Consider the following 20,197-nt stretch of genomic DNA (forward strand, 5'->3'; position numbering starts at 1 on the left):
TAAAAACACCGAGGAAATCTAAGCAAAAACAACTCAAACATTTCATCAAAATAACTTAAAAACCTCGATATGTAACGATAACATTTCAGGGGAGATCACTTCGCTAAATCATATGATGTCACATCACACAATAGATATTGAAATTTGAAATATTTTAATGACCATATAGAACACACATGAATAGTAAATTTGTTGACATTTTTAATTTTGTGATGTAGACAATGTTTATACACATTCAGATAGTTATATGGATAATTTAGGCAGCAATGAAAATGTAAATGATCCAAATAAAACTCATCAAAACCTTGCATTAAATTTTACAAACCTAATTTATATCACACAAAGCAGTTATTTAAACTGAATAATAACTGGATATTTTTATTGTTTATTTCTACTCCCTCTCTCTCTCTCTCTCTATATACAATTTAAAAACAAAATGTTACAGTTGAGTACAGTAGATATGTAAAATTTTATTAAACTATTCACTGAAAAATATGCAGAAAGGAATGATTATAACTTAAAGCTATAGGCATACATACACACATACATACTGAATGTATAAAACTTTAGAAAAGACGAGACATTATTTTATTTCATTACACGTGTACAAAAATAAATGACCAAAAAGAAGAGAAATGTACTCTCAATTTTAAAATATGGAGAATTTCAAATTGCCAGTGAATCAAAACCTCTTTAATTTGCTTTTGCAGAATACTTGCTACATCTGGTGAGTTTTTAAGTCATCCAACTGCTGTTAACTTTTGGAACACGGTTCAAAGACTTGCCTGTTGACCCATTTTTTTAATGCCCATCCATCATTTAGCACAACCCTGTTATCACTACTCCTCTTAAATTACTTGGAAACTTGATCAGCTCATATTCATCCCAAGGTCTAGTTGGTCCTAATTGAAAATGATGCTGCTCAGACATTCAGTATGGTGACCACTCTATCCATCTTGAAAATCTTGTAATTGCTACTGTATCTGAATGAATGATCAGATGAACATAGACGAAGATGGTGCTAATTTGACTTCCAATATGTCCGGCACAGAAGCCATCTTGAAAATCTTATCTCTGCTCCTGAACAGAATGAGAATTAGAGATTGGCATGGCATTTCACCAAAAGACTTCTAAGGAAGCTAGTTAGCCGTAAACAAAACTGCTGCTGCCTGGTCATCCAAAATGCTACCACAGTGGCCATCTTGTAAATCTTGTTACATATATCATTATTCAAACTGAATAGAGTGTGTGAATTTGATTTTTATCGTAGCTTTAACAATTTTTGTCCCGTATGCGGTGTGGCAGTTTGTAGTGACAACTAGCACTGGGGCACAATTCCACAGACATGTAGGATTATGTCCCACCCATTCAAATTATCCTGACACCAGGCTGAATAATTCTAACACTAACCTATTAACGCTAAGTGCCAAGTGAGGCTGCTAGTACCATTTTCATAAGTCTTTGATATGACTCGCCTGAGGTTCAAACCCTCGACCTCTCTCATCCAAGGCAGACCCTCTTACCAACTACTTTGGCTACCGGAGCAGTCCCAGCTGAAGTGATGGTCTTATAAACATAACATGTCCTCCTGGGATTGAGTAGTACCCTTTCCACTGAAGAGTTCATGTTTGTTTAGGCCCCTAAGGATCCAACATCTTCCTGGGGTATAGGAGGTGTCTTCCAGAGAAACTTAGAGAAGGCTCCTATATACAAAAGATATGGGTTTTTCCTTCTTCCCATTAGAAGTTCGTCTAAAGTCTACAAATCCCACTCTGAGATTTCCTCAAGGATTATAAGAATTCAGTATTAACTGAAATAAAATCACGGCATCTATATTTAACTAAACAATAAAACAAAAATTGGGTTTTGACACTGACATTTGTTTCACAAAATAAATATCTTTAGTTTTTTGGAAAAGGGAATCCTTTCTTGTAAATCAACAATAAAATACAGCAACATAATTTACATTGTTTCCGCATTCACATGATAGTTCTCAAAACCAGTTAGAGTAATGTTGTTAACGATCATTCAGGTATCTTGAAAATAAAGGTAATTTATACAAAAAAGTAAACAAGTTCATTATAAAAAGATCTTTATTGACAACTGATCCCTATTATAAAATAAGTATTCAGCCATTATTCAAAACCTGCTAGAAGCTACTACTATCCCCCTGGTTTTTTCTTGATGTCCAGAAGGGATGGCATCACATTATTTTTTCTTGTGGTCAAAGTTCCTGGACACCATTGTGCACAAGCTATCAAGGGAGAGTTGCATGTATTTTGTTGTTTTTCTTCATATTATTTTTACAATAATGAAACTGTTTTTCATATATGCTAGCTGTCCGCATGAGTTCAAATGCAAAAAACACTGACCCTGGTCTAATGTCACATAATGCAAAAGCAGACCGGGGTCAACATTGTTCTATAACAAATTGCATATATCCAGGTCTGCAGGCAAATTATGAGATATCAGATCTGGGTTTGTGCAGTTTGCATCTTCACTCAACTTGAGAGCATAGACATTAACTGATTTGCATACTCTGGTTCAAAGGATACATACTTTGGTTTCAAAGAAAACTGAAGTTTAAGTTCAATGGTTTTATTTTATAATACTTTCTAATATTTCAAAGCTATGTTTTAGTCTTCTATGATTTGATTCCCAGAACTTGGAGCCTCCTAGGGGTATAGAAGAATGTATGGCTCATTTCAGCAAGTCGGGCATAATATTGTGTTTTGTTTAGATTGAAGAGTTACAATAGCAGCTGTAGACTGACCTAAATCAATAAGCTTGCTTAGAATTATCATCAAATGGTCCTTTAATGGGCCAACAATGTTGATAACATAACCAAGTCTTTATCGCTGAATTAGCAAACATTACTGCATTCAACAAACACACACACACACAGAGGAATGCAAGAATCTTTCATCAAACTAAATCTTTTTTGAACACCAAAAAAATTATGACATTATTTGAATACTTTATTTACATTTTTATAATTATTAATCATTACCATCATCAACATCAACAAAAGCATGCATAACCATATTGAAAGAAAAATGCTATTTGATTCATGTATCTGAAGAACAAAACAAACAAATAAGCTAACAAAAGTTTTGTGCAGAAAAAAAAAATCATTTATTTGCATAAACTTCAAGAACCATTTCCTTCTTTTTCTAAATTTCAATTTACCTACTCCTTGGGAAGTACCTCATATGACATTCAAATATCCATAATAAACAACATTCTGTCAAAATATCTTTATAAATCTGTAATACATACAGGCTATCCTTTTCAATGATATATTTTTTTTAATACTTTCTTGGAATAGATGTTCCATACAATAATCTATAGCTGAGTTTATGGTTACTTTCCTTGCCACATCAAATGACTGAACCAGAATGGTTATCCTGTTGGAATACTCATCTAAGATATTTTGTCTAGAACATTCTCAAATGGCAACAGATATTAAAAATATATATTCTAGCAAATTAGGTCATGCAGAAGCTACATTTTCTTCCCATCTCTTGAAATATTATTTTATACTTCAAGATGGTTCCTTTCTGGTGACTTGGATCATCAAGTGCTTTGTTCTCACCCAGCAAATACTAATACTGGTCTCGGTTTTGTAATTACTTTGAACTAGAGTTAGAAGGGCCACAGAATAAGTTCTGGAAAACAAACTTTCACATTATCAAATTTAGTTTGTTAGCATTGTCAACTTTTATATTTCTATAGTAGCTGGTTGAGTAACAGTTTATTCTGGGTGAGTAAATTGTTTTAGTACTTGCCTGACTGGGAGTAAATTGTTTTAGTACTTGCCTGACTGGGAGTAAATTGTTTTAGTACTTGCCTGACTGGGCAAGTAGATTTTTTTTCAAACTAATTTTTCAACCCATGCAGAAATAGAATATATTCAGAGAGTGTGGAAGTTATCATCATTATACAGCATTATATTAGGAAAGGAAGGAAAAAGTTTGCTTGCTGTCAGGAATGTAAAGAAAATGCAAATGTCAAAAATATATCACTTATCTTGAAAACATGTAACTGAAACAGATACAATTATAATTTTTCATTTTTGAAACAAAACTGGAGTCTAATCAATGATTGCATAGCTCACCTCTATAAAGCTTTTAGTAGTCTCTGGTAGCCACTGTAAACATTAATTATCATGCACAAAATAAATTTAGACTTGAATAAATCTTGCCAACAAAATGTTGGCCCAGTGATTGGGCATACAAGACATAAAACAATATAAAAATAATTATTTTCTATATGAAAGTAGAGATGCTATAAAGAGTTACTAACAATCAGAGATTAATTGTACTGTGATTTTGTTTTCTTTTCTACATCGTTATTCTTTTAAAAAAACCTATTGACCTTGTCCACCCATCAAAGCCAATTTTAATGGGTGAAAAGTCACAGATTTTGATTAACTTTGGAGTGATACCTAGTATGACCATTATTTTAAACCTATTTCATGCATCAAAGATTACCTTGATTAGCCACTACAGCTCAGACCTCACATGATATGCATGTAATCCACTCAGGCATTCATATGTACAATACAATTAACCTGTCACGCATAACCAAGCGCAATTCAAAATATATAATCAATATTTAAAGTTTACTACAAAATAAATATCTAAATTTCCTACTTTCATCTGTATTGGTCATAAACGGCTGTATATAACATGGAATAACCTAGATGTGGTCATGAGCTAGGTACTTTTCGTATACAGACATAACTCATGATCGCTGACCTTAAACTTTCCACTGCAAATAGCAGTTCAATGCAAAGGTATATCATACTTGCAGGTATTCTACCCCTCTCCACTTATAATGTGAAAAATACATTCACATTTTAAGCACTAGTTATTTCTGCTGCACAGATGGACTAGTTATTGTGAACCATTATGTAATATATACCATTCAACACTAGTCTGATCCCTTTATTAACACTTGAGACTGTCTGAATGGTCTTCATCTTTTCTTTCAAACTTTTATCTTTCCACTAAAGTGAACACTGATGAACATTTGATAACATTAATTGGAATTATAGTGAATTCAGACAACCATTTTGGACTATATTATTGTAATATATATATCAGACTGTTAGTACATCATCACTCAAATGGTCATTGGCACATTACCACATTCAAGACAACATGCAGCTCAACACCTTAAATATTGGAACTTTTGGAGGAATATTTAGACTTGTGATGAAACTTTTAGGACTATTTTGGATATTATTCACAATACTGGAAGTTTTTTTAAATTATCACTTTGTAATCCAGGGACATAAATTATCTGTTGAATTTTACCAAACTTGCTCATTTTCACTTTTTTTCTGTTACGTATTTTAAGACTATATAGTTGTAACAAATACACAGCTTTTATTGCTAGCTAAGATACAAGCATTGATCTTTGGAGAGTATGCATTTTTTAAATGTGTTGCAATCTTCTTCATTTTGTAATTTGTCAACTGAAATCTTCAGAAATAAAAAATCTTGATACTGCCATTTATTCAGAATATTTAAATAAGGAAATTGCTGCTTAACAAGTGATTTTGTATTTAAAAAGAATTTATACAATTAGCTGTGTTATTAACCTACTATCAGTTTGCTTTTCTCATTTTCTTATTATTCTAGTTGGGTTATATAGTCAAATCTGGACATAATTAACACGTATGAACTTAAAGCTTCAGAAATTGTAACAGACTGAAAGTTGAATGAGTCAGCATTACTGCAATAATCAAAGTGAACAAAGTGACAACAGTCACAAAAACTTTAGAATACGAACGGTTAAAAATAAACAGAAAATAATTGGGATTTACAACATCTGAAGAGAAAACCCTCTTCCAATTCCAGCTTGGGCCAGATAAAGAAGTTCTACCAGGGGTATATGATTAACACCATTAAAAATACAAAGCCATGAATTAATAGCAATCAATGCAAAATGAGATAGATTTTAAAGCCTTGGCCAACACATGGCTTAGCAATTTTGGGTGATATACATGGCATTATTGACAGATATGACGTGTTCAGCTTGTGCACAATACAGAACAATTTAAACAAGGAGACAAACAGATGAACAAGAAGAAATCCCTGTTATATATATAACGGATTTTTTCTTGTTCATCTTGAATTGAATCACTCAAGTTGATGTCAAATGTACTGTAATCACCTTCAGATCCTTGAAGTCTTGCATTGGAATCGATGGACTATATATGAAAGTTGCTATTTGTTTACTTTCTACAACTGACCTTGTTTTCAGAGGTAATTTCTGCTTATTTTCTGTAAAATTACTAGAACACTTTCATAATTTTATGTAGGGACTAATTTCATTGGTTAAATATGTTAAAAGAGACAGGATGTTTGCAATTTTATCCAATGCAGAGCTTTAATATGGAATGTGTATATATATGTCTAAGGGGTTCCCAACCTATGACCAGAAATACATATACAAGTCAACAAGGACAGAGAGAGTATTGCCAGCAACACATACACGTGTCTGTGGGAAAGCAAGATTGTTATTAGCAATGCATATATGCATTAGCAGAATGTAAAGAGTTAAATCAGCATCTACCCCCAATTAAAACTGCAATCTTGAAACTTTATATTTTGTAAAGGACCTAAATATTCCCAGGACTTTTGGCAGAATATTTACCATCTCACACAATACACACATGTGAACGCATTTTAGAATGCAAGCCTCTGAATTTTCAAAGGCATTGCATACAAAAGTTAAAAAGAGCATTTTGTGCTATCACCTTTTGTTAAGCTGAATGGCAAGTTCCATACGATAAAGTGGACATCCACTATTACATAATTATATTACTGCAACGTTTGAATTGGGACAATAACAATTAACCCATCTACTATGAGCCACAACATAAACATCCACAACAACCATAATATCTTGTCATGATGGAAACATTGTGAAAAGATTAATTTTCACCATGGGAACTTGGATTTTCCATAATCCATGATGCATGTACTGTAAAGCATGCAAAAGAATCCATGTTAAATACAAGAATCACTGATAATGGGGTCTAAATGTCCAAGATCACAGTCATATTAAGTCTAACAAAGAAAACTAGATTTCTGCATATGAAGTTCAGTTCATGGCTAAAGTTCAAGATTAGTAATTTCCTGAGTGGAACTGTTATTGATAAATACTTATTTGGGTATAATGTTTTAACTGTTCTATCTCCTGGTATAGAATCTTCCAGGCAAAGTAAAATATGACGGACAGGTTCCAGTTGTTACAGCTTTCCACTGTTTAGTACAGCTCATGTACCTACAACATGGCAAATGATGAGAGAGCACCTGTAGTTTTTAACTTAGTGGGATACTAACAGCGTAACTGTTAACATCTTCATGTGAAAAAAATTATAAAGAACACACCATAAAATAGATGGATTCCTATATTACCTTAAGTACAATGTATTCAGAAAGTCGCTTCAAGGAACTTAATCTCAGAGCCACATGTTATGACATTTATCTTCAACATTTTATCTGCTAATTCACTACACCTCTTGAATATTATATCAGTCATGTGGTCGCTTTATTTTTATTAAACAAATCCATTGTTATCCATGGCTGCCTTTATGTACATCGTTAATAATCAAATAATAAATTAAATTTCTATTTTAAGCAACATAAAGCAAATTTTCTAAAATCCATGAAATACAGAAAGCTTGCCTCCTATTTCAATTGTGAATATCCCTGTTGTTTAAGTGGAGAAATGTGTACCCCAATCCATGATCCTTGATAACAATTTTGTCCATTGCACATTTTTTCATTTTTAAGGTTAACATAATTTGCCTCATATTTTTTAAGATGACATTATTTTGCGAGTTTGGTTATAAATATATTATGAATCCTTTTAAGCCATCAGCAATAAATATTGTATTGTTTATCATTTTTGTCTTTTTCAACTCAACCATGGTGTCCTTCCATGCCATTAGTCTGCAGCGAGGTACCGATAATTCCCCACTATTAAATTTCATATGGGATGCATACATTTTAATTAGAAAAGTATTAAAAATGAACCTGATTAAACAATTAACTTCATACTTACTCATCACAAGTTTTAAATCTCACCTTCTACAGACCACCACAGACTGATTCCATAGGCTATATATAATTATTGGAGTGTATCAATATTCAGCCTTAAAAACAAACACTGATTACCACAGATATTTCAGAGCTATTTCAAGGCCTCCAATGTACTAAGGACTAAGACAAAGTATGCTAGTTTCATACATAATGGTATGCACCAGTATATTCGAGTCAGTATGTGCTGGAGAGTTCAGTCTCATTCTTTTCATTTGTGAACCATAGTAATAGTAAGATTAGCCTAATTAGTAGTAAAGCCTAGTACATGTATTTGTATTATGCACTATAGTCATGACCATTCACACTATGATGGCCTAATTAGTAGTTAAGCCTAGTACATGTATTTGTATTATGCACTATAGTCATGACCATTCACTCTTTGATGAGGTGACCAGTTACTTGTTTAACTAATTTAATGACCATAATGCAGAAAATATGGACATTAAACTTTATCATTTGGTACAAAAAGTAAAACTCAGAATGTTACAAAAATTTAATTAGATTAACTAATTTCTGTTAGCTCAAACTAATTAGGAAATGTAATTGTCAGCACCTGCTCAATCAATGGCAATGCTTTACTCAAAATAATTTCATACTATTTTGAATAATTATGCAACAAGGTGAAGATTTCTTATTATAATTGCAACTGTATGATGGGTAAAATTGACATATATCATTCTGTATTATATCAATAATATTATGAATATATCATTATCTTGGACAGTAATTTAAAAAAATAAATGGATTTTCATTTTAAATCTGAAAAGAAACACGGAAGCTTCCACTAAAACTTGGCCTCCACTTTTCAAATGCTCATCAGTTTCATGTTTTCATTACTGCATTCATGATCATAATAGAGTGATATGCCTCAATTCAATTCAGTTTCATATTTCAACAAACTTTTAAATGACCATTGATAAGTTATTTCTAGCACAAAATGTGCAAATATGCCAAATGACACTTTACTAATAAGTATATGGAATTATCTACTGAAAAAAATATGCAAAAGTGCAGTCTAGGGGTAGTGGATGAGTGGGATATTAGTACCAATCCTTTTTCTTAAGATTGATTTCAGATCATACGAGGCAATGATATAGTTACAAGGACTAGAGAAAATTCAATTAGTCTCTGTGTGTGTGTGATTTGGATTTTTGATGTAGCTTTAACAACTTTTTAGTCATATCGCTACGATGTCTGCAGTCTGGCAGTTTACAGTGATGTCTAGCACTGGGGCATCATGCCACAGACATGATGGACATAGAGAAAGCCACCCCTTCACAAAGCGACAATTCAATTATACTTCAAATGTCTTTAAAAGTTATAATGCAGAAACAAATTTAGGGCTCGAGGAAAAGTATCTAATAAATTGGACATTTACTTCCTGGTCAGGCACTAACTGAAATATTTCACAAATTCAAAGGTGTATTTTGTGAACACTGCAAAACATAGCAGACTGAGTCTCAATCCTTACTATACTAATTTTGTCTCAGTTTATTTCAAACTGCTTAAACACCATGACTAATTCAAGTTTCATTTGACTGTAGGGCTCTGAGAGAGAGAGAGAGAGAGAGAGTTATCAAAGTGATCTGGTACTATCATTTCAAATGTATACATACCATTAGGCACTTGCTCCAATCAAAAAGACAGTTTTAACGGATTTCCCCGTCATAAAAATGGACTTTGCTTATAGTAGAATGAATATAACATTTTGTGACTAAGTGGTTAAAATTGTAGTGTTCATTGCAATTCGAACCATTACAAAATGTTGTGATGTTATCAGGAAATTTGGGGGGACAAAAAATACAGAAATATGTTGCTTACTGAGAGCTCTAAAATTCATGATGTATGGGTTAATTTCAAAAGGGGTCATAGATGCTTCATTTACATAAGGGTAAATTTCAACAGGGGTCAAAGATTCTTCACGATATTTGTAAATTTCAACAGGGGTCATGGATGCTTCAAATTCTGCTTTAAAAAGATGAACGAAATCTGACCTTACCCTTCTCGATATTTGTCTTGTGCCAAATCTGGGTTTTATCCATGAAGTCCTTAAAAGTTACTGAGCTAAATTAATTTGTGACGGAATGCAAAACACGATCGAGTAAAAAAAATCATGCAATCTAAAAGAATCCAAAATGGTTGTAAAATATACACAAAAGTTTGACTGACAAAGTAAATGAGAATTAAACAGAACTGATTTTTAAAGAGGAAATCTCAGATTTAGCCAACAGCACTGCAATCCAATAATACTGACCAATAAAACTGAAATTTAATTGGACTGATCAAACTGAAATATAAACACTTCACGCATAAATAATATGAAGTGACAGGTAGCATAATTGCAGGCTTGAAATGAACCTATGCCAGCTGAAGGTGATTGTGTGGTCACTTGGAAGAAACACCAAAAGAACAAAAGTGATTATCTGTGATTTACAATAGCATCTTCTCACTGTGATATATTCTTTATGCAGGTTTCGTTCTTAATGAAGCTTTCAATAGACAACCTGCAAATGAGGGAACATCATGTCAAACTCCAGACAAGTGGACCGTGATCAGCACAATACACATCTGCCCCATGTTTAACAGTCCTCTACACACAAAACAATGTGCAGAAAAGATTATTTTCTTACTAGACTTACCATGATAGTGACCTCTGATCTGCAGACTCCAGGATAACCTGATTCTTTTTTATTGTAACTTTAAGTGCAAACCATCCATGAATAAAGTCCTTATTGTAGAACAAAAGTTATTCTTCTTTTATGTTTGAACCATAATGACCCTGACTTTTGACCCCAACTTCAATAGGCTTCTTCCTTACATTAAGTCCAAGTCCTTCCCAAACTTTGGTCAAGGTACATGTCCTGGCATTAAAATCATTGTCCAAAACCGTTTTTCTCAATGACCTTTACCTCTGGCCTTTTGACCTACATATTAATAAGATTCTTTATTTTCAATTGTTTAAGTCATACCAGATGGAAGATTTGTAACAATAGCCACATCAGATGGGAGATTTGTAACAACAGCCATAATAAAAGGGAGATTTGTAACAATAGCCATACCTGATGGGAGATTTGTAACAATAGCCATACCAGATGGGAGATTTGTAACAATAGCCACATCAGATGGGAGATTTGTAACAATAGCCATAACAAAAGGGAGATCTGTAACAATAGCCATACCTGATGGGAGATTTGTGACAATAGCCATACCAGACGGGAGATTTGTAACAATAGCCACATCAGATCGGAGATTTGTAACAATAGCCATAACAAAAGGAAGATTTGTAACAATAGCCACACCTGATGGGAGATTTGTAACAATAGCCATACCAGAAGGGAGATTTGTAACAATAGCCATACCTGATGGGAAATAAGTATTATTGGAAGGTTTTCCTCCTGGTACCTATGGAAGCCAAGTTTGATTAAAATTGGTTCACCCATGCTAGTGAAGTCAAAAAGAGGTTTCCACCTGACTGCAAAGGAAGCCACACCATTTCTAGAGGAATCATCTTGAACATAGTTTTAAATCACATATTCAAAAATATTCGAAGTTGGATCATAATTGGTTCAGGCACTCTGGAGAATAAGGTGAAAATGGGCATTTCATATGGTTGCAGTGGAAACCACAACATTACTAAGGGAGCCAGTCTTCAATTTTGACAGAGCATGTCCTAAATACATTCCTATCAAGTTGAACTGAACTGATTGTTTTTGGAAAATAAGTCATAAACATGTTTTCCACCCAGCCGATATCGAAGCCACACACTAGAAAATGTTTTAAAAACTAACATGTTTAATTAAACTTGGGTCTGCCATTCTAGACAATCAAAAATAGGTACTCCACTTGGTTGCTAAGGAAGTCACATTGTTGCTATGGCTGTTACCCTAAATTTGTTTGATAGAGTGCATCCTTAAAAATTCCAACCACACTGATGAAAACTGATCTGTTGTTATGAAGATGTTGAGAAGGGGTCTTCCATTTAGTAGCTATGAAAGCTACATCAATGTCAGGGAAATCAACCTAGAGATAATACTGATGAAGCCATGTCCAAAAAAAACCCCACTCCTACCAAGCCTTGGTTTAGCTATTCTAAAGAAACAACCAGCTGCTAAGGAATTCATACTGTTGCTATGGAAGCCAGACCAAAAACAACTTTGGTTAAGTAGGTTCTAAAAAAATACCGATCAAAATTTTGATCAAGTATGTCCTAACAAATATTCCTAACATGTTTAATCAAAACTGGCTCAGTAGTTTTGGGGAGGGAAGAAGCCAAAAATAAGTTCTTGTTTAGTTGCTATGAAAACAACATTGTTGCTATGAAGCGAATCTGCAACCCTTGAATTCTGAGTCTGACACTATATCAATTGACCTACTGTGGTTGAATTAATAAGTAGTCCTTTATGGGAAAATACAAAAATCTTGAAACACTCAACAAAAATATAAAGGGTAAAAATGGCTAAAATATTCAGAAGATCAACCCTTCCAAATCATATCATATACTTCCTCCTCTAAAGTAAAATATAAAATATGCAAAAGTTAGAAACGATCAAAAATCTCTTAGACTGGGCTGACATAAAATTTCTTATGGTTTGGAAGTCAAGGCACTTAAAAAAGAATGTGCACCTCTGCCAGCAGACACTAACACAATATGGATGATGCCACTCCACTGGTAGGTATGTTCAGAAGCCTGGTTGTGGAGTTTTCATTCCACATATTCTGTCATGCATACAGAACATAAAGAAGTCAAAAATGGTCTTCCACATAGTTGCTATGGAAAACACAAAGATGCTAGGAGCCAACCTGAATAAAGCTTTTGTAAGACATGACCTGAGAAAGATTCCAAGCAAGTATGATCAGAATTGGCCAATGATTTTTATATTTTGTCTTAAGAAGTTGAAATTAGCAATGTTGACAAGCTTAAAACTTAAATACTGGCCTTAATCTAGGGTATGGACATACGGACAGACCTACATTTATCTTGATGAAATAATCACTATGCTAAGCTTCTGCCGAGGCACCAACAAAAATGTCTGACTGTATTAATATTATCATTAGGACTTGACAAAAATGAATTAGAAAGGCACAAACTGTCTAAATGTATCAATATTATCATTGGGACTTGACAAAAATGAATTAGAAAAGCACAAATTGTCAAAGTGTATCAATATTATCATTGGGACTTGACAAAAATGAAATAGAAAGGCACAAACTATCTAATTGTATTAATATTATCATTAGGACTTGACAAAAATGAAATAGATAGGCACAAACTGTCTGATTGTACCAATATTATCATTAGGACTTGACAAAAATGAAATAGATAGGCACAAACTGTCTGATCGTACCAATATTATCATTAGGACAATGTATGTAGACAATATACTGACTTCACTAGTTAATGGTAGTTATATGCAATAATAATGAAAGATGAAGAGTCTACGCGGGACCCCTCAACTGTTGTTCTATGGGAACCTGCTTTTGAAAGCGGAATGTAATAAACAATTAAACAGCTCGCCTCTACAAAGTTTTTAGTAGTCTCAAGCGAGTACTGTAAAACATTATCATGCAGAAAATAAATTCAGAGTAGCGAACTTCCTGAAATATTGGACCCTGTGACTGGACATAAAAATGACAAAATGCAGTAAAATGAACTTCTTTTCTATCAAATTAAAGTAATAATAAGTTAATACAAACCAGAAACATTCTTTTCCTTTAAAAAAAAAATCATTGCTCATAAAATCTGTTTCAGCCCAAGAAACCAGACTTGGGTGAAAGTCACATCTTGAAGTGACAGCTAGTATGAACACTATTACTATTTTAGTTCATGCATCAGTAATTACCTTGACTTACCACTAAAGCTGAAGCCTCACATGAAATACATGCCGTCCGTTCTTTTACTATCCATTTACATGTACAATACAGTTAACAGCGGAAAGTAGCCTATCACAATATAAAAGTCATACATGTGGAATATTCCAACTTTCAACTGCACTAGTTAGAAATGGCTTTCTGTGTAGACCAGGATGTATTAAACAAGGAAAACTCTATGTGCTAATGAAATAAATACAAAATATTTAAACAGTGTTTCCCTTTACCCTCATTTCTGCATCTGAGACCCACAGATTTTCAATTCTGCTCATCCCCCTTTCTAACAACAAAGTTTATTTTTAAATCAATCTGACCTCCAGTTGTGATATCAAGGGAATTGTTGACTCCCAGTTTTGCAACCCTAGGGAAAACACTGCTTACAACTATAGTAAAGAATAACATTTAGGTCCTTTGATTGGAAGGTTGTGGTATTAACAATGATGCATTCAATTATAAAGTCGTGTGATTCTAACATAAACTGCAGCGAAGAAATCAACTTTAAATCCAAGAATTTATGAAGGTTTCTGAAGCATGAAATACGGCTTTAGCAGCCTCCTTCTACAGTAAGGATGTTAAAGATGAATCCCCTCGCTGAATTTTTAAATCTAGGGAGGACAGAATGCATATAGCATTCCAAAAGCTAATATCGTCAGAAGCTAAATGCAAAACAAAACTAAAATCAGTAGAGGATGAAAAGTAGGTCACAGTGTATTTTGTTCCAAAAGTGTAGTACCAACAACAGAGATGCTTATCATCAATTTCAGAATTTTACCATGAACAGTACCTTTAATGAACATCATACACAAAATGTAACCAAAGCCAGTTTAGTATAAAATATGGGCCACAATGACCTATTTTTTGTGTGGCTAAGATTGTGTAGTGCTCATCAAGATACATCCCCTCACCAAGTTTCTAGATTTCTTACAGGATTCTATATATATTAGATGTAAACATCCATACGGTCATGAGATCAACACAAACAGTTAACCTATAATGGAAAAATCTGAAATGTTGGTCACAGTGATCCTTTTCTGTAAGATTATTGTACTAAGAGGAATGATGATTCTAACATAAATGGTACTGAAGAAACAAACCTAAAAGACAAAACTGAACAAAACTCGGTGAATCATAAAATACAGGTCATAGTCACCAATTTTTGAGGGGGTTGGGATGTAACATTTATTGAGATGTATCCCCAAAACAAGTTTCATGATTTCTGGTACAACAGTATGTATATACGATGCAGAAGGCATGTATGGTAATGACAGCTAAGCAGAGAAACTTAAACGTCTCACACCATGTACAATGATGGTGCAATGAAACCCACTTCAAACTGTTGCCATGGACGTAAGAAAGAATGGATGAGATACAATGAGATTGTACATATATATGCTTTTATAAATGTGGACGCAGACACAGATGCCAAATGTAGTACAACAGCTCCACTTGATTTCATAACGACCAGTTCATAACATACAGTACTTGACTACAGTCATCTTTTCTCTGCATGCAATGGAAGCAATTAAATCAGTGGTTCCCAACCTGTGACCCCAAACTGGCAACCCAGAGGACCTCCTGACCCTCAGGCTTATCATGATTTCTTCTGAGGACCCTTTGCAACCCTACTGATAACCCCATGACCCTGATTTGGGTCATTCCATGAAGTTGGGAACCACAGACTTAAAATAGATTAATTATAACAGAAATTAAATTTATGAAGTTGATACATTCCTGAAAGCAAAAAAAAATCTAACATCTTGCTTATTTATAAATAAATATATATTTTTTCTACTTGACAATATTATCTAGATACTATTTAAATAATTTACCTCTGGAAATTTGGCTCATCCCTTTTAATGTGTTCACTGGCCTGGTAGGCTTCATTCTGACACCGACCACTACAACAGAATATGGCATATTTAGTCCCATACAGTTTTTCTCTCACTTTAAGACAATGCAGTCCTTATTATAAGACTGGGGGTATGACTATGGAGTCCATTTTATTCTTTAGCCCAGTGTACCATATTTCTGCAGTACAAAACAAGGAGAAAAATAATAATTTACCTGCTAATGAAAGCTGCATTACTTGTTAATTTGTCATCTATCTCCAATCCTAAATTCAGCAAATTTTGCAAACGATTCTAATTTTTCAGTCAATAATTTTATTGTACAATTATATATTTGGTAATTCATTCATTACACTTTCAGAAGCTAGTATTGTCTAGTCTGGCAAAATTCATTTTCCCTATTTTAATAGCTGCTATGGATAGTGTACTTTAGACTAATTCAGACTTATTTTTTTGCACAAGGGAGCAGTAATTTTAGTTAACAGTGTGCTTAGATCATGTACAATTTCCAAAAGTACAACATCCAAAGAAATATCATCCACATTACATTAATGTAGCATAGAGGTATGCCAACATTCTTTGCACTGTGCATGTTTTAAATGCAAACAACTTCACCTTACATACGTCACTCTCTCAAAAGTACATAATAACTGGTGAGTGCCCCCTAAGACAGGTTATGAAATGAAATTGATGTCACTAGTAACATGTTGAATTGTCCAAAAGCAGAAAACCTAAAATTACAGTTTGCACACTTACAATCTGTTTAATATCTATAACGTTTTGTTCTTTGGAGAAGTAATGCAGGCACCTGAAAACATGTACTCTCTCTCCATTATATTCTATTTTCTGATCTCAGTATGACCAAAATATTTATTTACCGCAAATAATGGACTTAAGGCAGAAAATAGTAGTAACTCTTGATTATTTTCTTGTTATAACAAATACTACCAGATGTACTTGCTTACAGGTTGAATCAAATGAAAAACAACAAAGATCCTGACCTGCCACAGCATAATGCACCTACAGATCAGAGTCCATGTTATTTTTTTTCACAGATTACTCCTAACAAACTGCACAGATCCAGATCTGCTGCCACATTATGCAAAGTCAAATCTGGGTTTGTGCGGTTTGCAGCTATACTCAACTTATGAGTATATAGAGCATATAAAAGTCATGTCTACAGGATGTAACTTTATACTATGAAAATTCCAAAAAATTAACTTATTTTGGAGGGAGAAAAAATTGACAATTCAAGCACACAGTCTGATGATCCAATTAATTTTCAATTTAAAATGTAAACTTGGCAATTTAGAATGACTATGTACTGAATCCAGTAGTACTCAAATTCCAAATTAGGTTATTTGGCTTACAGTATTTTACGATTTTGATATAATGCCTGCTCTATACTGTGGAGCAAATAAGTTTAACAGTACCATTTTGTTACAAATTTCTCCTGCCACATGTGAAGGGTGAGAAAAGAGAAAAAAAAAGCAATCCAGGATAATAATATCTGAATAGTGTACATGAACTGTTATGAACAACTTCAATTACTATATTTACTTGCTTGTAAGACAAGTCCAACTACACACTGCACAGAACCAGATCTGACATCACTTTATGTACCAGAAGATCTGAATCCTTGCAGTTTGTTCAGAGTAATTATCAGAATAAACAAGAAGACCCTGATCTGCATGCACATGATGCTACAGCAGATCAGGATCTTTGTTATTCGCAGTTTGACTCAATTTATAAGTGAGAATACATGGTACTAGAATTTCTGGAGCAAAAAGTAAAATTTGGACTCATTGGTATTCAATACATACTTGCTTATAAGATAGTCCAACTGCAAACTGCACAGACCCAGGTATGCAATTGCATAATGTGCTGGCAGATCTGGGTCTATGCAGCTTGTTATGAGTAATCAGCAGAACAAACAGGTCGACCTTGATCTGCAGGCACATCATGCTATGGCAGATCTGAATCTTTGTTGTTTGCAGTTTGACTTAAAAGCAAATAAAGACAGTAACAGGCAATTATTGCCAGACAGCTGAGTCAGGAGAGATGGAGAAACAACTAATGCATGTAAAGAAATACTAGTATATCTGGCATGTTATGGATGCAGAGAAATAATGCATGCTCATATATACTAATGTGATCAGTCTTACAAATGCACAGCTCTGTTAGGCAACTTTAATCTGCAGTGGCATTAGTTTCAGGTGTCCTAAAGCTGGTTATTAAACAGAACCACTGACAAATACAATACGAGACAAAAGCCGATTGAAGTAAAACATTTCAGTGACACCATGCCTGAATAAAATAGTTTCATAAATACTGGAGCTTCTAAATAAGTGAATGTAGAAATATTTTATCAGTCTCGTTTTTGACATTTTTAAACTGGGTCCATCGTGTGACTGCATTAGGTTCAGAACTGCTTAGCAAAAAGAAGCTATAAAGAAGAACAGATTTTGTCAATTAATATCAAATTGGAAACTATTTTTTCTGCTAAACAATGTTGTCATTGTTGTTGTTGTCATAGGGTTTAATGCTATTTTTCAGCACAAGATAGGCTATGCATGGCAGCCAGTATAAATGATGGAGGAAGAACCCAGGAAAACCCCAGACAGAACAACCAACCCATGAGAAGCTATTGGCAAGCTTTCTCACTACCCACATTGGCAGAAACCGAGACTCGAAACCCAGACAGACAGAGGTGAGATGGCAGTGATCTGTAACAGTGCACTGGGGCATCATGCCGCAGACATGTAGCATCATGTACCACCCAGTCACATTATCCTGACACCCGGCTGAGCAGTCCTAACACTAACTTCTTAATGTTGCATGTTGTTTGCTTAATTCTGGTTTTTGTCCGATGGTATAGTCCATATGTGTCAAACTCAAGGCCCACATGCCACATCAGGCCCAGCGTATAATTACATCAGGCCCGAAAGGTCTTGACCGGCGTACAATTATAATTTTGAGCTGTTTTGTAACCCATTTGCCATAGAAGTGGAAACTGCACCTGTAAATCTGCAGATGGAGCTAATAGAGCTGCAGTGTAATGGGACACTAAAGGCAAAGTACAACACTGTGGGGTCTGCACAGTTCACTCGTTTCATTCCTGAAGAGATGCCCCAGCTTCGTCTACATGCGGCTCGAACCTTGAGCATGTTTGGTAGCACATATCTGTGTGAGCAGCTGTTTTCTGTGATGAAGATTAACAAAACATCACACAGGATTCGTCTTGCAGTCCATCATGAGAATCTCAATGACACAGAACATTACTCCCAACATAAACGAACTTGTAGCCAAGAAAAGATGCCAAACATCCAGCTCTGACAAACTGGCATAAGAGCGAAAATGGGTATGCCAATGATTTTTTATTATTAAAACTTTTTTCTGTTTTAATTTATATTAATGTTTAAAAAAGGTTTAATTTTCTGCTTATTGAATGTTTATCCTGTTCGGCCCGCAACCTTACGTGTGATTTGAGTTTTGGCCCGCTGAGCGATTGAGTTTGACACCCCTGGTATAGACTGTGTTACAACATCATTCTATTACAAAGTATTTTTTACCTAAATCTGAACCTTGATCCACGAGAGAAAATTGTGCCACCTGACTTCAACTTGGGAACATTCAAGGAAGTGGACAGTCTGAAACCAAAGAAATTAAATGCATGAAAGAAACTAGCAATGTTGATTATGGGGTACAAGTGGACTATACATCTATTCTGGTGACAAAAGCACCCAGTCTCTTGTTATAAAAGTACAAAAGCACCCAGTCTCTTGTTATAAAAGTACAAAAGCACCCAGTCTCTTGTTATAAAAGTGCACAAGACAAATTTTATATGAAATGATTCTGTAAAGCTATCTTTGTCTATCTTGATAAACTTTCATTCAACTATTTCCTATGGTTCAAATATTACAAACCTGACCTGGATAGAGATTTAAAGGTTACTGTATATACCTGTATACAGGTTGACTCCAACTGTAAACAACAAAGACATAATGTGCTTGCAGATAAAAGGCTGTGTTTTTTGTTCTACTGAATACTACTAATAAACTGCTTAGACCCACAGCAGCAGGCACATTATGCAATGACAGATCTGTGTCTGTGCGGTTTGCACTTGAACTCAACTTTTAAGCAAGCATATACAGTATGTTTTCCCTTGCTATGACCCTGACCTTTGAGACAGGACCAAGACTATCATAAGCAGCAGATAATGATGATAAACTTGTTGGTCAAGTTTCATGAATTTTTTTTCACAAGCTGTGAATGTAAACAAACAGCCTGACATCTAGACATCATCATAACATCCTGATAATATGCACAGTTAAGAAAGGTATATAAATATACATTTTGTAC

At 34.2% G+C, this 20,197-nt stretch overlaps 1 protein-coding gene across 5 annotated transcripts in view; it reads right to left on the reverse strand.

Annotated features, from left to right (window-relative positions):
• The window catches only part of LOC149800886 (FERM domain-containing protein 5-like), a 209,419-nt gene that overhangs the window by 50,001 nt on the left and 139,221 nt on the right, over positions 1–20,197 (reverse strand). For all 5 annotated transcript variants that reach the window (XM_089954940.1, XM_089954939.1, XM_089954942.1 and 2 more), the window contains 2 exons: positions 19,408–19,485; positions 15,818–15,886 (listed from right to left, as the gene is read on the reverse strand). In XM_089954940.1, coding sequence (XP_089811066.1) covers positions 15,818–15,886; positions 19,408–19,485 — 147 coding nt within the window. The remainder of the gene's footprint in view (positions 1–15,817; positions 15,887–19,407; positions 19,486–20,197) is intronic.

The sequence above is a fragment of the Sinohyriopsis cumingii genome, chromosome 4 (genome assembly GCF_028554795.1).
Source record: "Sinohyriopsis cumingii isolate HCF-2022 chromosome 4, ASM2855479v2, whole genome shotgun sequence".
Classification (NCBI taxonomy): domain Eukaryota; kingdom Metazoa; phylum Mollusca; class Bivalvia; order Unionida; family Unionidae; genus Sinohyriopsis; species Sinohyriopsis cumingii.